Source organism: Scomber japonicus, chromosome 5 (assembly GCF_027409825.1).
Source record: "Scomber japonicus isolate fScoJap1 chromosome 5, fScoJap1.pri, whole genome shotgun sequence".
Lineage (NCBI taxonomy): Eukaryota > Metazoa > Chordata > Actinopteri > Scombriformes > Scombridae > Scomber > Scomber japonicus.
This window is the reverse complement of record NC_070582.1, coordinates 5,064,719-5,083,282: the sequence shown is the minus strand read 5'-3', so window position 1 is coordinate 5,083,282 and position 18,564 is coordinate 5,064,719. Positions and strand designations below refer to the sequence as shown.

At 43.3% G+C, this 18,564-nt stretch overlaps 1 protein-coding gene across 1 annotated transcript in view; it reads right to left on the bottom strand.

The window, feature by feature from the left end:
* Positions 1 to 260: 260 nt before the first annotated feature.
* The window catches only part of tbc1d15 (TBC1 domain family, member 15), a 28,459-nt gene continuing 10,155 nt past the window's right edge, over positions 261 to 18,564 (bottom strand). The window contains 15 exon segments of the mRNA XM_053318900.1: positions 261 to 534; positions 2,015 to 2,101; positions 3,212 to 3,328; positions 4,680 to 4,777; positions 5,538 to 5,637; positions 6,393 to 6,493; positions 6,579 to 6,695; positions 9,010 to 9,104; positions 9,799 to 9,902; positions 11,293 to 11,421; positions 12,218 to 12,412; positions 13,311 to 13,413; positions 16,455 to 16,537; positions 16,539 to 16,603; positions 16,606 to 16,665. Of these exon segments, the coding sequence (XP_053174875.1) occupies positions 340 to 534; positions 2,015 to 2,101; positions 3,212 to 3,328; positions 4,680 to 4,777; positions 5,538 to 5,637; positions 6,393 to 6,493; positions 6,579 to 6,695; positions 9,010 to 9,104; positions 9,799 to 9,902; positions 11,293 to 11,421; positions 12,218 to 12,412; positions 13,311 to 13,413; positions 16,455 to 16,537; positions 16,539 to 16,603; positions 16,606 to 16,665 (1,649 nt within the window). The 3' untranslated portion in view covers positions 261 to 339.

The window sequence follows — 18,564 nt, the reverse complement described above, 5'->3', positions numbered from 1 at the left end:
GATATTTATTTATATATATTTATATTTATATACGCTGTCGTCGGCAGTCAGTGTGGTGGAGGAGATAAAACACACTCTACAGGTCACGATACGACGCTCTGCCCGTCTTTAGAAAACATCTTCAGCAAGAGAGAAGGAATGACTTTTAGACTGAAAGAGACAATATGGTACAAGAAATTACAAAAATAAGATTCTCAATAATCTTAAATCCTTTTTACATTCTTCTTCTCTCTTCTCGGAGGAGTTGCGGGGTGGGGGGGGATAAAGGAGGAGGAGGAAGGAAAGAAGGAAGGAAGGAGGAAGGGGAGGAGGCGTCACTGAGTCAGTCTCTGCTGTTCACTATGATATGAAGGCAACTTTGCAGCTGTTGTTGTGAGAGGTTTCTCGTAAGTGTCCGTGGCCGTTGGAGCAGCCGTTGGCGTCCTGCTGTCGGCGGGTCGGTCGGACGGTCGGAGGCGAGTCGGGGTCCGTCGGGTCGGAGCCGCGAGCTTCTCTGTCGAAGCCCAAGATGCTGCTGATAGAGTTTGGCAAATCCTGAAAGAGAGAGATAAGAGACAAGTTGGGTGTTTATTTATAGCTGGAAAAAACAAATCTTCCTTCTTTCCTTCCTCCATCCCCCTTTCTTCCTTCCTTCTGTCCTTCTTTCCTTTCCTTCCCTCTGTCCTTCCTTCCTTTCTTTCCTCCCTTCCTCTGTCCTTTTTTTCCCCTTCCTCTCTTCCTTCGTCCCTCCTTTCCTTCCTTCTTTCCTTGCTCCATCCCCCTTTCTTCCTTCCTTCTGTCCTTCTTTCCTTTCCTTCCCTCTGTCCTTCCTTCCTTTCTTTCCTCCCTTCCTCTGTCCTTTTTTTCCCCTTCCTCTCTTCCTTCGTCCCTCCTTTCCTTCCTTCTTCCTCCCTTCCTTCTTTCCTTCCTCCATCCCCCTTTCTTCCTTCCTTCTGTCCTTCTTTCCTTTCCTTCCCTCTGTCCTTCCTTCTTCCTCCCTTCCTTCCTTCTTCCTCCCTTCCTCCATCCCCCTTTCTTCCTTCCTTCTGTCCTTCTTTCCTTTCCTTCCATCTGTCCTTCCTTCCTTTCTTTCCTCCCTTCCTCTGTCCTTTTTTCCCCCTTCCTCTCTTCCTTCGTCCCTCCTTTCCTCCCTTCTTCCTCCCTTCCTTCTTTCCTTCCTCCATCCCCTTTCTTCCTTCCTTCTGTCCTTCTTTCCTTTCCTTCCCTCTGTCCTTCCTTCCTTTCTTCCCTCCCTTTCTCTGTCCTTTTTTCCCCTTCCTCTCTTCCTTCGTCTCTCCTTTCCTTCCTTCTTCCTCCCTTCCTTCTTCCTCCCTTCCTCCATCCCCCTTTCTTCCTTCCTTCTGTCCTTCTTTCCTTTCCTTCCCTCTGTCCTTCCTTCCTTTCTTCCCTCCCTTCCTCTGTCCTTTTTTCCTTCGTCCCTTCCTCCTTTCCTTCCCTCATTCCTTCCTCCATCCCCCCTCCTTCATTCCTTCCTTCCTCTGTCAGTCTCTCCTCCCTTCCTCCTCCCTTCCTTTCCTTCCCTTCCTTCCTTTCCTTCCTCCATCCCCCCTCCTTCATTCCTTCCTTCCTCTGTCAGTCTCTCCTCCCTTCCTCCTACCTTCCTTTCCTTCCCTTCCTTCCTTTCCTTCCTCCATCCCCCCTCCTTCCTTCCTTCCTTCCTTCCTTCCTTCCTGTCAGTCTCTCCTCTCTTCCTCCTACCTTCCTTTCCTTCCCTTCCTTCCTTTCCTTCCTCCATCCCCCCTCCTTCCTTCCTTCCTTCCTTCCTTCCTTCCTCTGTCAGTCTCTCCTCCCTTCCTCCTACCTTCCTTTCCTTCCGTTCCTTCCTTTCTTCCTTCCTTCCTTGAGTTTGTTTTTAATCTAATCTCTGCTGTTTTTCTGTTACTCTCAAAATCAGAAATTATCAACTTCTACACAAAATGTTGCTGTTTAAAGTTCATCAACAGCTAAAAAATGATTTGAAACAGACATAATTTAACATTTTAACATCATAAAACATTTGTGTTGTTGAACGTACCTTACACCTCCTGATCTGCAGGCCGATGCCTTCGGATTTCTGAAGGATTTCTTCGATGTCCAGTTTCATTGAAAGCTCGTTAATGTGCTGAAACAATAAAAAGGAAACGTTTGTTCACTTTTAACCCTCCTGTTGTCCTCGAGTCAAGGAAGGAAGGGAGGAAGAAGGACGGACAGGAGGGAGGAAAGAAGGAAAAGAAGGGAGGAAGAAGGAAAGAAAGGAGGGAGGAAGGAAGGAGGGAAAGGAGGGAGGAAGGAAGGGAGGAAGAAGGAAGGAAAGGAGGGAGGAAAGAAGAAAGGAAGGGAGGAAGGAAGACGGAAGGAAAGGAGGGAGGAAGGAAGGGAGGAAGAAGGAAGGAAGAAAGAAGGAAGGAAAGGAGGGGGGAAAGGAGGGAGGAAGGAAGGAAGAAGGAAGGAAAGTAAAAAAGGAAGGGAGGAAGGAAGGAAGGACAGAGGAAAGAAGCAAGAAAGGAAGGTAGGAGGGAGGGATAAAGGAAAGAAGGAAGGGAGGAAGGTAGGGGAGGAAAGAAAGAGAGAAGGAGGGAGGGAGGAAAGAAGGAGGGGAGGAAGAGAAGGAAGGAAGGAAGGAAGGAAGGAAGGAAGGACGGAAGGAAGGAAGGAAGGAAGGAAGGAAGGGGGATGGCGGCATGAAAGGAGGAAGGGAGGAAAGAGAGAGGAAGGAAAGAGAGAAGGAAGGAAGGAAGGAAGGAAAGAAAGAGAGAAGGGAGGAAAGATAAAGGGAGGAAGGAAGGAAGGAAGGAAGGAAGGAAGGAAGGAAGGAAGGAAGGAAGGAAGGAAGGAAGGAAGGAAGGAAGGGGGATGGCGGCAAGAAAGAAGGAAGGGAGGAAAGAGAGAGGAAGGAAAGAAGGAGAGAAGGAAGGAAGGGAGGAAGGAAGGAAGGAAGGAAGGAAGGAAGGAAGGAAGGAAGGAAGGTTAAAGACACTTTTAAACATTCAGGTTTATTCTAATAACTTTTGCTCCTTCGCTTCCAACTTGGAGGCAATTTTGTAAAATGGAGAAAATGTGATGTGGACTCAAATAATCCTGATTTTATAAAAATGACAGACGATCAAATCAGTGTTTGCTCAGCAGGAAACTTAATATGAGACCGGAGAGGAAACTAGAAACTGGTAATAACATTTTTTACTAGAGCCGTTACCTTCCTCAGTGAGGATGAGGAGCGTCAGGATCAGTTTACCTTGAGGATTTCATTGAAGCCGTAATTCTCTTCCATGATTTTCTGTTTCTCGGAGTCGAGGATGGCACAGCAGACCAGCAGGTGGAAGTTCTGACAGGGAAGACCCGTCCACATCACCTAGAGGAAGAAGAGGAGAAGAAGAAGAAGAAGAAGAAGAAGAAGAAGACAGAAGAAGAAGACAGAAGAAGAAGAAGAAGAAGAAGAAGAAGAAGACAGAAGAAGAAAAAGAAGAAGAAGAAGACAGAAGAAGAAAAAGAAGAAGACAGAAGAAGACAGAAGAAGAAAAAGAAGAAGAAGAAGACAGAAGAAGACAGAAGAAGAAGAAGACAGAAGAAGACAGAAGAAGAAGACAGAAGAAGAAGAACACATGAAACGTTCCTTCATTATTAAGAGTTTGGTTTCTTTTTTTTCGTTTAGAAACTGAGACATTTTTATGGAAGCCCATTTCTGCCACTGTGATGAAAAAAAAAAGATCCTGTAAGTCATTATAATGATAAACTATCTCATAATAATGACTAAGTATCTCAAAATAATGAGAAACTATCTCTACACATCATTCAGAAACAGAGAAGAAAGTTTATTCTTTAGTTTTTATGCTTTTGGTTTCATTCACAGTCACTCTAGAGAATATAATTGTCCCTTGTTGCATAAAACAGGGGAACAAAATGATTTCAATGAATTATATTAAAACATGAAGAATCCAACAATATGTTTTGAATGTTTTAAAGAAATATGGGTCAACAAAATGTTTTTAAAGTGTGAAAATATTATATAAGTATATTTTTGTATCACATTAGGAGAGATCATCAAATTTAAATCTAAATACTGGGAAGCAGCAGCAAAAACTACTACTGCTGCTACATTTACACATGAGCTTTTTTTCTCTGGATGTCACATGATTAAAATGATGTCATGATTACAAGACGCCGAACGCTTAATGGCATAGCCTCATCACTACACAGTTCCAGCACGGCTCAACTCGACTCAGGTTTTTTGTGTTTCCACTAGGGATAGTATCTGGTACTTTTTTAGTACCTGCTCTGGTGAGGCTCCAAGCGAGCCGAGCCGATACTAAATGTGACGTCAACAGACTGCCGGCCACTGATTGGTCAGAAGAGTTGTCGCTGGAAGAGTCATGAGCCGTCCCACACAAGAATCAAACCCGCCATTTTTAAATACCAGCAACAGCGTTGGTATTTTTGCCGGTTTCTCTTCTCTTTGCTTTGTGTGTGACAGAAAGCCACATACAGCAGCAAGTACACCACTGCCTCCATGTCCTCCATTGTTTATGTGTTTGTGTCGCGTATAAAACAAAGTCACGGCAGTATCGTGGAGTCGTTGCTATGACGACCCGCCCACGTTGAGTAGGTACTTCTTTGTAATGGAAAAGGTCGTTACTGGAACCGAGTCGAGTCGAGTCGAGTCGAGTCGTGCTGGAACTGTGTAGTGGAAAAGCGCCATAACTCACCTCCCAGAGTCGCAGGACGTCCTGGAAGCTGAGCTCCCTCTTAAATCTGATCAACAGCCAGCGGAAACAGAAGTACAGATAACCTGAATCCTGAGACTCTGCAATGAAAGAGGACAATACATTTAAAAAAAACTGGAGAAACACAACAGCTGGCTTCATTTAACTTCTGACTTACTGGATACAAGGCTAAGACACATTTGTTTAAAGCTCCAAAAAGTTCACATTTATGAATATTCGCCAACATCTGGACTTCACTCACATCTGCTGAGAGTGAGAATAAAAAAATCCTCAAATCTAAAATGTTCCTTTCTTCCTCCCTTCATCCCTTTTTCTTCTTTCTTTCCTTCCTTCCTTTACTCTTTTCCTTTCTCCCTCCCTCCTTCCTTCTGTCCTCCCTCCTACCTTCCTTCCTTATTTCCTCCCTCCTTCCTTCCTCCCTTCCTTATTTCCTCCATCCTTCCTTCCTTCCTCCCTTCCTTCTTTCCTTCCCTTCTTCCTGCCCTCCTTTCCTTCGTCCCTTCCATCTTTCCTCCCCCCTACCTTCCTCCTTTGCTTCTTTCCTGTCCTTCTTTCCTTTCCGCCCTCCCTCTCCCTCCCTTCCTTCTTTCTTTCCTTCCCTCCTTCCTTTCCTTCCTTTCCTCCTCTCTCCCTCCTTCCTTTCCTCCTCCCTCCCTCCTTTCCTCCTTCCTTTCCTTCTTCCTCCCTTGACTCGAGGACAACAGGAGGGTTAAAGTGATAAAATAATACATTGCACAATATTATACCTGAAATACTGATAATTAAACATTTCAAAAGTGCGGAAGAGGATGGATGGATAGATGGATGGATGGATGGAAGGAAAAGTGCAGTTTTTCGTACCGAGGTAATTCCAGAAAGACAAGTCGAGCAGTCTGAGCAGAGTGCTGAGCTGGATCAGCTGAGTCTTCATGCCTTGCATCTGCTCCTCGAAGTTCTGGTGCTGCAAAAACACACAAAACACACACTCATTAATAAAGATGCACAATATACAGGTGGTTGATATATTATTGGCTGTAAGTAAGGTTATTATAATTACTGTTATTGTTTTGATAATGAATTTTACCCAGGTGGGGAGTTCTGGTCCTCTGAAATGAGGCCAACCAGGAAGTAACTTAGAGCTGCATTCTATCAAAAGGCCACCAGGGGGCGACCGTCTCTATACAAGTCAATGGAGAATTCACCAACTTCTCACTTGATTTCTAACCTCAGTAAACGTTTTCAAAATGTGTTTATGGTCTCAATCGCTAGTTTAAAGCCTTCTTCAATGCAGTATGATGTTCATTTGGGACATTTTGGCCTCCCTGATTTTATATGTGACGATAAAGCAGGGTATGCATTAGGGCGTGGCTACGTCCTGATTGACAGGTTGATTGACCAATGTCCTTGAGATCCAGCCCTCGCAACCATAGCAACCTTCCCCGCTCCGTCCATGACCCCGCCTCATGCCCATATAAGTAGAATCCGTGTGTTTTTTTTCCCAGCATGCACCTGAAATTTTCAAGATGGCGCTGCCCAGATGTGAAACTATTGGCTTCCGAGCAGCAGTCCACAAACCAATGGGTGACGTCACGGTTGTTACGTCCATTTCTTTTATACAGTCTATGGTCTAAACATAGAGGGCCGTACACTTCTTCCTCTCATTAACGGTTTGTTTCCTGTTAATTAATCATTAAAAAACACAAATTAACGACTCACCATTTGGTCCATGAAGGAGACAAAACACCAGAAGGCGTCGACCTCGTTCTCCATCACGTAGAGGATCGGTGAGAGCAGGTCGCTCATCCCCTGAACGTAACCTGAACACAACACACAATCATTATACACACATAACTACAACCTTTATTATAGCGGGTAACAGGAAGTAGATCGATCGCGTCTCACCGAGGTCGAAGTCGAACATGCAGTACGTCATCAGGATGTCGTGGAGGAGAACCAGACCGGGGTTATCGATGCCTTCGTAGAACCGGTTTGTTCTGTCTGTTCGGTTCACGTCTTTTTCTGAAGAGACACAAAACAGACGATGTTAAAAAAAAAAAAAAAAAGTCAGAGAAGCTGGTGGAGTCTTTTAGTTTGATCCCAAGATTTAAAAAACAAAACAGTGACTCTGACTACTGCAGAGTTTAAATTCTTAAAAGCTGCAAGACGACTTTACAGAAAGAGTTTAGAATATTTAAATCCTTTTCAGAGTCTGAAGGAAGGAAGGGAGGAAGAAGGAAGGAAAGGGAGGGAGGGAGGAAGGAAGAAGGAAGGAAAAGAGGGAGGGGGAAAGGAAGGAAAGGAAGGAAAGGAGGAAAGGCGGGAGGGAGGAAGGGAGGAAGGGAGGGAGAAGGAAGGAAAGGAGGGAGGGAGAAAGGAAAAGAGGAAGGAAAGAAAGAAGGACAGAGGAAAGAAGGAAGGGTGGAGGAAGGAAAGAGGGAAGGAAGGAAGGAAGGAAAGAAGGAACAGTCAAAACAGACAGGTCAATTTGACCTGGGTGGAAGGTACAAAGGAAGGAAGGGAGGAAGAAGGGAGGAAGGAAGGAAGAAGGAAGGAAAGGGGGGAGGGAGAAAAGCAGGAAGGAAGGAAGAAGGAAGGAAAGGAGGGAGGGAGAAAAGCAGGAAGGGAGGAAAAAGGAAGGAAGGGAGGGAGAAGGAAGGAAAGGAGGGAGGGAGGAAGGAAAAGAGGAAGGAAGGAAAGAAGGAGTCTTTTCACACCTCAAAGTCCAAACCAGGGTTCATATTTATATTATATTGAACACATTTGATTTGGTTAGTTTAGTTTATAATTATGTGAGATAATACTTGACAATAATTGGTTTATAGATGGATGTGTATCTGATGTTGGCATGTATCTCAGCAAGTAGCTTTTAATCACTGTTTGAATTAATGGAGGGAAAAATAAAAATCAATGAGCATCTTAATTTCAATGCCTCTATATTATATTATTATCATCCCACGTATATATATTACAATTTGTTTACTTTCAGGTGGAATTGCTCTTCCTTCCTCTCTCTCATCTAGGCATGGGATGATAACCGTGTTCAAGGTATACCAGGATTTGAAAAAGCCACAATAACCGAAACCACCAAATGTTCTGTCGTACCGTTCCTAAGGTATGAGCTGTTTTTAGTCTGGTCAAAGACAGGAAGTGGAAAGGTCAGAAATCCCTCAGGTGGTGCAGCTGCAGCGTAGAGTATCACGACCCCTCACACTGTCATTACAGACTCAGGTTAAATGAACATGTCTGTCTTTATTTTTCTACCTTTTAGGAACATTTTAGAGCTGTAATCGCTCGCATACAGTGAAACCGTGATATTTTTGCTTATGGTTATCATACCACTAGAATCTCATACCGGCCCATGCCTACTCTCATCCTCTCTGTTTTTTTTCCAGGTGACTTTTTATGACATCATTCTCATTTTCACCCAGGAAACTATTTAGACTATTTTCAAGCTGTGTTTAAGTGCTTATGGAAAACTCAGACATCCGGCTTTTCAACTTAACCTCCTGCAACCCTGCGTCCTCATATAGAGACGTTACATTTTGGGTTTGCTGGACCTTATACTTCATTCTGCTGAACTTTGACCTGTTGTCCTCGTTCGTACATGACTTTTTGTGCTACCTAGTGGTAACAAAAGCACATTACAACATAAAAACGTGATCGTAGGCATCTTGGCCGAGTAAATCAACAGCTGATCCCCAGACAAAAGTGGACCAGGTAGAAAAACCTTATCAAGTTTTATAGTTGAAACCTGATTATTTATGCTTAATAATGTTTCTAGTTTGATTCACATTGGGAGGTTATTACTGTTTGTGCAAAGGGAAAGTGTAAATGTAAGGAAATAAATAGTTTTTTTGTACTTATCAGGTCCTACTAATCCCAAATATCTAGGAGAAATTAAAAATACATACCAAACAAAAGCTCAAGTCTCAGGAGGTTAATGTGTAATTTAAAAATGAGAAAGATGTTTTAACAAAAAGATTAAATATCTTGTCACTGCATCATTAAACAATAATACTAATAATATTATGATGTGCTTCAAATTCATATTAAACCGACTCTACAGTAGAAGTCGTGTCTATAGAGAGAGTCTGACTGTGACTTCGGTCTAAATACTAAACAATGATTTCTCTTCAGCTATCTTTGCTCTCTTTAACTTTAACCACAACAACAGGAAGTAGAAACAATCACAGAGGAGGACAGACCTTCCCACATCCTGTCTGCTGACTTCCTGACCACAGCTTAACTTATCTCTCTCCCTCTCCATAAAACTACACCACCAAGTGCAGATGAAACTCAAAATGTTTTATCACTCTTCTGGATTCAGCCTCACCGATCAGACTCCTGTAGTCTCTGAGTCTGGAGTTTCTCCTCTCTTGTTCCTCGCTGACGGACTTCCACTGCAGCTTCATCCTGAAGTATTCGTCACTATGAAGAAGAAGAAGGAGAAGAAGAAGGAGGAGAAGAAGAAGAAGAAGAAGAAGAAGAAGAAGAAGAAGAAGAAGAAGAAGAAGAAGAAGAAGAAGAAGAAGAAGAAGAAGAAGAAGAAGAAGAAGAAGAAGAAGAAGAAGAGGAGAGACACTTCAGATTCAACGTGAAGCAGAAACAACCAAAAAGATCTAGAAATCACTGAATGGTTTAGGTCCAGAATATAATATATATATATAAACCCAGTAGAGCTCTGAGATCTACTGACTCAGGTCAGATAGTTGAGCCCAGAGCTCTGAGATCTACTGACTCAGGTCAGATAGTTGAGCCCAGAGCTCTGAGATCTACTGACTCAGGTCAGATAGTTGAGCCCAGAGCTCTGAGATCTACTGACTCAGGTCAGATAGTTGAGCCCAGAGCTCTGAGATCTACTGACTCAGGTCAGATAGTTGAGCCCAGAGTTCAAACTAAACATGATGAAGCAGCTTTTACACAACTGGAACAAACTACCAGCAGAACTGTGATCATGTTTAAATCCAGGTTAAAAACATTTCTCTTCTCCTGAGCTTATGATTGAGCTCTTTCAATCAATCAATCTTTATTTGTATAGCGCCAAATCACAACAGATCATATTTAATGCTCTATTCTAGCATTTTACATATCTCCAAATGAGATTCAGTCACAGTATTCGTACGTTTTGGCTCTCTGCAGGACTTTCCTCTCCTCCAGCGTGCTGTTCCACGGAAAATATCCCAGCAGGAACTTCCACACCTCTTTCCTCAGCGCGTGACAGAGTCCCTGCAGATAGAAGACGAGAGCAGAGACACACACGATGAGTCTCTGATGATCGGAGGAGACGACAGACGAGCAGAATCTGGTTAAATGTGACTCATAATCTGTTTTAGTTTAAATCTTAAATACTAAATAAGTAAAAGAAAGAAGGTACAGGAGGTATTTTTGGATACTGTCTAACTCAGGGGTGTCAAACATGTGACCCGTGGGCCAGAACCGGGCCGCCGAGGGGTCCAATCTGACCCACTTCTGTCTGTCCTTCCTCCCTTTCTTCCTTCTGTCTGTCTGTCTGTCCTTCCTCCCTTTCTTCCTTCTGTCTGTCTGTCTGTCCTTCCTCCCTTTCTTCCTTCTGTCTGTCTGTCTGTCCTTCCTCTCTTTCTTCGGTCTGTCCTTCCTTCTCTGTCTGTCTGTCTGTCCTTCCTTATGTCCTTCCTCCCTTTCTTCCTTCTATCTGTCCTTCCTCCCTTTCTTCCATCCTTCCTTCTGTCCTTCCTCCCTTTCTTCCTTCCATCTGTCCTTCTTCCCTTTCTTCCTTCCTTCCATCTGTCCTTCCTCCCTTTCTTCCCTTCATCTGCCGTTCCTTCCTTCCTTCCTTCCTTCCTTCCATCTGTTCTTCCTCCCTTTCTTCCTTCAATCTGTCCTTACTCCCTTTCTTCCTCCCTTTCTTCCTTCCTCCCTTTCTTCTTCCTTTCTTCCTTCCATCTGTCCTTCCTCCCTTTCTTCTTCCTTTCTTCCTTCCATCTGTCCTTCCTGCCTTTCTTCTTCCTTCCATCTGTCCTTCCTCCCTTTCTTCCATCCTTCCATCTGTCCTTCCTCCCTTTCTTCCCTTCATCTGCCTTTCCTTCCTTCCTTCCTCCCTCACTTCCTTCAATCTGTCCTTATTCCCTTTCTTCCTTCCTTCCATCTGTCCTTCCTCCCTTCCTTTCTTCCTCCCTAACATCTGTCCTTCTTGCCTTTCTTCTTCCTTCCATCTGTCCTTCCTCCCTTTCTTCCTTCCTTTCTTCCTCCCTTTCTTCCTTCCATCTGTCCTTCCTCCCTTTCTTCCTTCCATCTGTCATTCCTCCCTTCCTTTCTTCCTTCCATCTATCCTTCCTCCCTTCTGTCCTTCCTTTCTCCGTTTCTTCCATCTGTCCTTCCTCCCTTTCTTCCTCCCTTTCTTCCATCCGTCCTTCCTTCTTTCCTTCCTTCTGTCTTTCCTTCCTTCCCTTCTGATTTCCTCCCTTCCTTCCTTCCATCTTTTTCATAACCCACATGAGATCAAATTGGTTTGTATGTGGCCCTTGAATGAAAATGAGTTTGACCCCTCTGGTCTAACCTGACTGCATGCGAACGTCATTAATGAAAGAGGTGAAACATAATAATAATAATAATAATAATAATAATAAATTGAACTTGCCCCTTTGAAGATGAGGTGTTTGAGGTGAGGCACGTTGAGCATCCTTCCCTCCTGATCCTGATGTTTGGTCCACTCCTCTGCAGACAGCGGTTCTCTCCTCCTCACCTGCGGCCTCGTTCCCAAGTCGACCTGACGATCAGACAGTTAAAGGTTTGATTTAATAAGTAACTCAGCTGTTTGTCAGTTTGTAGTTTGAGAATAAATGACAAAAATACAACAAATATAGAGGGAAGTTCTGGTCCTCTGAAATGAGGCCAACCAGGAAGTAACTTAGAGCTGCATTCTATCAAAAGGCCACCAGGGGGCGACCGTCTCTATACAAGTCAATGGAGAATTCACCAACTTCTCACTTGATTTCTAACCTCAGTAAACGTTTTCAAAATGTGTTTATGGTCTCAATCGCTAGTTTAAAGCCTTCTTCAATGCAGTATGATGTTCATTTGGGACATTTTGGCCTCCCTGATTTTATATGTGACGATAAAGCAGGGTATGCATTAGGGCGTGGCCACGTCCTGATTGACAGGTTGATTGACCAATGTCCTCGAGATCCAGCCCTCGCAACCATAGCAACCTCCCCGCTCCGCCCATGACTCCGCCTCATGCCCATATAAGTAGAATCCGTGTTTTTATTTTTCCCAGCATGCACCTGAAATTTTCAAGACGGCGCTGCCCAGATCCAAAACTATTGGCTTCCGAGCAGCAGTCCACAAACCAATGGGTGACGTCACGGATGTTACGTCCATTTCTTTTATACAGTCTCTGATTTTTACTGAAGAAAGCTACAAAACTATTTCTACATTGTGGTATTCATACTTTTCCTTCCATAAAACATCTGAATAATGTGAATAAATCTTCCTCCTCTGATTCAAACTGAACTCAAATTATTTTTGATGCAGATATGTGAACGTGTCCGTCGGCGTCTCACCCTGGTGATGACCTCGAAGCCCGGCTCCTCCTGCTGGTTGATCTCTAGTCCCGGGATGATTTCACCCAGCAGGTCGGCCACTTCTTCCGGCGGCCGCTGTTGATGCTCCTCTGTTCCCCGGATAACGTCGAACAGGTAGTTGGTGACTTTAGAGAAGCCGCCCATCGTGGTCAGATACGGTTCCCTCCTCAACTTCTGCCGGAGACAAAGACTTCAAACTTTAATCTCTGACAACTGAACACCACTTCTGCTTTTACCATGTTTTAATATGTCAACCTGAAGCTCCATAAGTGACTGTTAGAGTAATATAAATAATGAAATATAGACCTTTTTATTCCTTTAAACTCTCATTTTTTTTTAACTTAATCTTAATTTAACATGTTCTTGTGTCAGTGCAAATGACAATACAGTCTCTTAAATCTTAACCCTCCTGTTGTCCTCAAGTCAAGGAAGGAAAGGAGGAATGAAAGGAGGAAGGAAGGGAGGGAGGAAGGGAGGGAGGGAGGGAGGGAGGAAGGAAGGAAGGGAGTAAGAAGGGAGGGAGGGAGGAAAGGAGTAAGGAGGGAGGAAGGAAGGGAGAGAGGGAGGGAGGGAGGAAGGAAGGAAGGAAGGGAGTAAAAAGGGAGGGAGGGAGGGATGGAGGAAAGGAGGAAGGAAAGGAGTAAGGAAGGAAGGAAGGAAAGGAGTAAGGAGGGAGGGAGGGAGGGAGGAAAGGAAGAAGGAAAGGAGTAAGGAGGGAGGGAAGGAGGAAAGGAGTAAGGAGGGAGGGAGTGAGGAAAGGAGTAAGGAAGGAAGGAAGGAAGGAAGGAAGGAAGGAAGCAAAGGAAGGAAGGAAGGAAGCAAAGGAGTAAAGAGGAAGGGAGGAAGAAAAAGACAAAGGAAGGAAACAAGGAAGGATGGAAGGAAGTGAGGAAAGAAGTATGGAAGGAGGAGGGAGCAAAGAAAGAGGGAAGAAGGAAGGAAAGAAGGAACAGTCAAAAGAGAGATGGGGTCAATTTGACCCGGGAGGACGACAGGAGGGTTAAAGAAGGTGAGCAGGTTATGTATTCTGTGTTTCTGACGTTTCAAAGTGATATTTTTTTAGTTTTCTTACGCCGGCCAACGTGTAGTTGTTGTCGTCCATGAGGTTTTCGAAGGATTGAGACAAAGCCTTGTTCGGTGTGCTGACTAACAGACACGTTGCATCATCAGGGGACCTTCAAAATAAAACAGGAAACAGACAAAAAACAGACTTCAGGTTATTTTAGAAATAAATGTCACTGGGATCGTTTTTACTCCTGCGTCTCCACACGATCTCAATCTTTTTGTTCACAGACGACGAAAGAGAAAGAAAGAGAAAGAGAAAGAGAAAGAAAGAGAAGATACAGAGAAAGAAAGAGAAAGAGAAAGAAAATACAGAGTGAAAGTGAGGATGAGAAGTGAGTCTTAACCATGATCACGTTTGTCCACGTCGACTCTGATTTGCTCATTTGGGGCGAAACTTCAAATATTCAGTTTGTGTTTGTGCGGGAGTCACTCAACATTAAACAGCTCATTTATTTTATTTACTTAGCTGGCTTCTACTTTTTATGTACCAGATGTTTTTCATTTAAAAAAATACTCTTAACATTACTGATTTTCACTACTAACCTCTGATCTGGATGATGTCATTTCAGATGATGTCAGATCAGAGGTTAGTAGGTCAACTTACAGACCCCGGATGTTGCCAACATGCCACCACGGGCTCCGAGTTGAAAAGCACTAACGTATCATAACTAAATATTGGTGAAATTAACTAGTTTCGCAGCAGATAAAGCGTTATATATAGAGGCTGTGCTTCGGGTCCCCGTGTACTCGCATTATACGGATATATACGCGGTGCAACACAGGAGCTAATTTCATCCGAACGACTCCAAATGACACCAAAGTTGTCTGGGTGAGTAAATGATCGTATTTTATGCTAGAAATAAGGTCCAGGTTGTAAAAAAACAGTAATTATCCTTTAATAATCATTAATATTATTACTTTCTTTTATCATATCATCACTTTCATGTTGCTGGACTTTCTAGATTTCAACCTCAGCTTCACAACAACAGCCCATCTCTTGATTTTTAAAACACTTTAAATTAAGATTTTGAGGATTTTGGTTTTATTTGAATTTCACTTCAATATATTAAAATAACTGCTTTTACTTATTTTATATCCTGTAAAAAGAACGAGACGTGAGCAGCAATTAGAAGTCCGTAAATAAACTACTCTCCATTTAAATCTAGTAACGGTGAGTCAACAGCTTTCTTCTTCTTCTTTTACATTTATCTCTGCAGACTTTAAACAGCGTCTAATAAACCATCGAGGAGACGGTCGGTCAGCAGGACGTAAAACACGAGCGATCGATGCTCCGCTGCTGATCCTAATGCGGACGATTTCATTATGAAAGGCTTTGATAAGAACTTTAATAATAACAACAGGTATCTGCTGCGGAGCGAGAGGAAGAGCCAAAGACCACATCACACATCACACACTGTAAATCACATGAATTAGCATATAAATGACACGTCTGAAGAGCTGGCATGTTTTCAAGAGGCAAAAAAAGAAAGATAAACATTTAATCAATAAGGAAGGAAGGAAGGAAGGAAGGAAGGAAGGAAGGAAGGAAGGAAGGAAGGAAGGAAGGAAGGAGGGAGGGAGAAAAAGAGTAAGGAGGGAGGGAGGGAGGGAGGAAGGAAAGGAGGGAGGAAGGAAGGAAAGGAGTAAGGAAGGAAGGAGGGAAAGGAGTAAGGAGGGGGGAGGAAGGAAGGACAGGAGGGAGGAAGGAAGGAAGGAAAAGAGTAAAGGAGGGAGGGACAGGGGAGGAAGGAAAGGAGGGAAGAAGGAAGGAAGGAAGGAAAGGAGTAAGGAGGGAGGGAGGAAGGAAGGAAGGAAAAGAGTAAGGAGGGAGGGAGGGAAGAAGGAAAGAGGGAGGAAGGAAGGAAGGAAGGAAGGAAGGAAGGAAGGAAGGAAGGAAGGAAGGAAGGAAGGAAAGGAGTAAGGAGGGAGGGAGAAAAAGAGTAAGGAGGGAGGGAGAAAAGAGTAAGGAGGGAGGGAGGGAGGGGAGGAAGGAAAGGAGGGAGGCAAGGAAGGAAAGGAGTAAGGAAGGAAGGAGGAAGGGAGTAAGGAGGGGGAGGAAGGAAGGACAGGAGGGAGGAAGGAAGGAAGGAAAAGAGTAAGGAGGGAGGGACAGGGGAGGAAGGAAAGGAGGGAAGAAGGAAGGAAAGGAAGGAAAGGAGTAAGGAGGGAGGGAGAAGGAAGGAAGGAGAAAGAGTAAGGAGGGAGGGAGGGAAGAAGGAAAGGAGGGAGGAAGGAAGGAAGGAAGGAAGGAAGGAAGGAAGGAAGGAAGGAAGGAAGGAAGGAAAGGAGTAAGGAGGGAGGGAGAAAAAAGAGTAAGGAGGGAGGGAGGAAAAAGAGTAAGGAGGGAGGGAGGGAGGGAGGAAGGAAAGGAGGGAGGAAGGAAGGAAAGGAGTAAGGAAGGAAGGAGGGAAAGGAGTAAGGAGGGGGAGAAGGAAGGACAGGAGGAGGAAGGAAGGAAAGGAGTAAGGAAGGAAGGAAGGACAGGAGGGAGGAAGGAAGGAAGGAAAAGAGTAAGGAGGGAGGGACAGGGGAGGAAGGAAAGGAGGGAAGAAGGAAGGAAGGAAGGAAAGGAGTAAGGAGGGAGGGAGGAAGGAAGGAAGGAAAAGAGTAAGGAGGGAGGGAGAGAAGAAGGAAAGGAAGGAAGGAAGGAAGGAAGGAAGGAAGGAAGGAAGGAAGGAAAGGAGTAAGGAGGGAGGAGAAAAAGAGTAGAGGAGGGAGGGAGGGAGGGAGGAGGAAGGATAGGAGGGAGGAAGGAAGGAAAGGAGTAAGGAAGGAAGGAGGGAAAGGTGTAAGGAGGGGGGGAAGGAAGGACAGGAGGGAGAGGAAGGAAGAAAGGAGTAAGGAGAGAGGGAGGGAGGAAGGAAGGAAGGAAAAGAGTAAGGAGGGAGGAAGGAAGGAAGAAAGTAAGGGAGGAGGGAGGAAGGAAGGAAGGGAGAAGGAAGAAAAGAAGGATGGACAGGAGGGAGGAAGGAAGGAAGGACAGGAGGGAGGAGGGAGGGAGGGAGGAAGGAAGGAAGGAAGGACAGGAGGAAGGAAGGAAGGAGCACTAGCTCAAAATGGATTTGTACAATTGTATTCCATTACCTTTATTTAATATAATAAGTAATAATGTAAGATCATAGTTGTCATAGTAACGGGCCTGAGCACTCACTCGCTGAGCAGAGCGAATCTCCTCAGGCTGTCCATGAACTCTCTGCTGCCGCCCTGGTGGAAGTTGAAGAGCGGGCGGTGAGGATGACGACGGCTCCTTCAGTTTGAACATCAGGATGGACCAGCCTTCCTCTTTCACTGTGACGGACTGAGGTCACTGAGGCTGAAGCTGAACGCCCACCTGCTCCTCTCGTTGCTGTGGTTCAAGGAGCCTGAGAGACCAAGCAGAGGAGGAGAAAAAAAAAAAACCCAAAATGTTTCTTAGGCTGTGTTCGAAACGCATACTACATACTACATACTTCTATACTACATACTTCTATACTACATACTACATACTACATACTTCTATACTACATACTACATACTTCTATACTACATACTACATACTTCTATACTACATACTTCATACTTCTATACTGCATACTACATACTACATACTTCTATACTACATACTACTATACTACATACTTCTATACTACATACTACATACTTCTATACTACATACTACATACTTCTATACTACACACTACATACTTCTATACTACATCTACATACTTCTATACTACATACTTCCATACTACATACTACATACTTTCTATACTACATACTTCTATACTTCTATACTGCATACTACATACTTCTATACTACATACTACATACTTCTATACTACATACTACATACTTCTATACTACATACTACATACTTCTATACTACATACTACATACATTCTATACTACATACTACATACTTCTATACTACATACTTCATACTTCTATACTGCATACTACATACTACATACTTCTATACTACATACTACTATACTACATACTTCTATACTACATACTACATACTTCTATACTACATACTACATACTTCTATACTACAACACTACATACTTCTATACTACATACTTCCATACTACATACTACATACTTCTATACTACATACTTCTATACTTCTATACTGCATACTACATACTTCTATACTACATACTACTATACTACATACTACATACTTCTATACTACATACTTCATACTTCTATACTGCATACTACATACTTCTATACTACATACTTCCATACTACATACTACATACTTCTATACTACATACTTCATACTTCTATACTGCATACTACATACTTCTATAACTACATACTACTATACTACATACTTCTATACTACATACTACATACTTCTATACTACATACTACATACTACATACTTCTATACTACATACTACATACTTCTATACTACATACTTCTATACTACACACTACATACTTCTATACTACATACTTCCATACTACATACTACATACTTCCATCCTACACACTAAGGGACCAGATGGTAAGCAGACCGTTTACACTGTAGTAAACTACACGATAACCCACAATGCATTGCGTTCCTACCCGAGCTGAAATCATCAGGCTGAAGCTGATTTTATTTTAGCTCTAACTTGTAAATAAACCACTTTATCCACATTTCTAACCTTTTTAGGAGAAAGTAAAGTAGCCCTTTAGATCCACAATGTGACGCTAATCTGTCCAAATAACACCTGTTATTCGGAGCCACTCAAGTTAGCCGTAGCGAGTAACTCACTTCCTGTCATTTTCACAAAATAAAACACCCGCTGCCTTTTATTATTAAGAAAACCATAACAATAGGATTGGTGCTTTTATTTTGAAAACAGGAAGAGAACATACCATCGCTGTAGCTAACTTTTGATCTGTGACGTTTGTATTTTGGGTTTTTTTCAGAAGTTGTGTTGCATCTTGGGTAATTTGAGTGTGAGTAGTCAGCTCTTGATGCATACTCTGCATTTCTGGAGAATCTAGTAAACCATCCAGGAACTTCTCATACTTCAAATGACGTCAGAGTTAGTACGAGTAGTAGGAAAGGATGAGGTTTAGAACAGAGCCTAACTTTCAGGATCAGTAGACGTGACGGCAGGTTTCTGACCCTTTCAGAGGCGTTAACGTGTTGCAGCACTCAAACGTGTCTGTTGGATTCCTCCAGAGACAGAAACACTCTCAGTTCCTCCAACATCACAAAGCTTTTTACTGTGACCACGTTTTTATATCAGAACATGAAGTCACATTATTTAAACGAT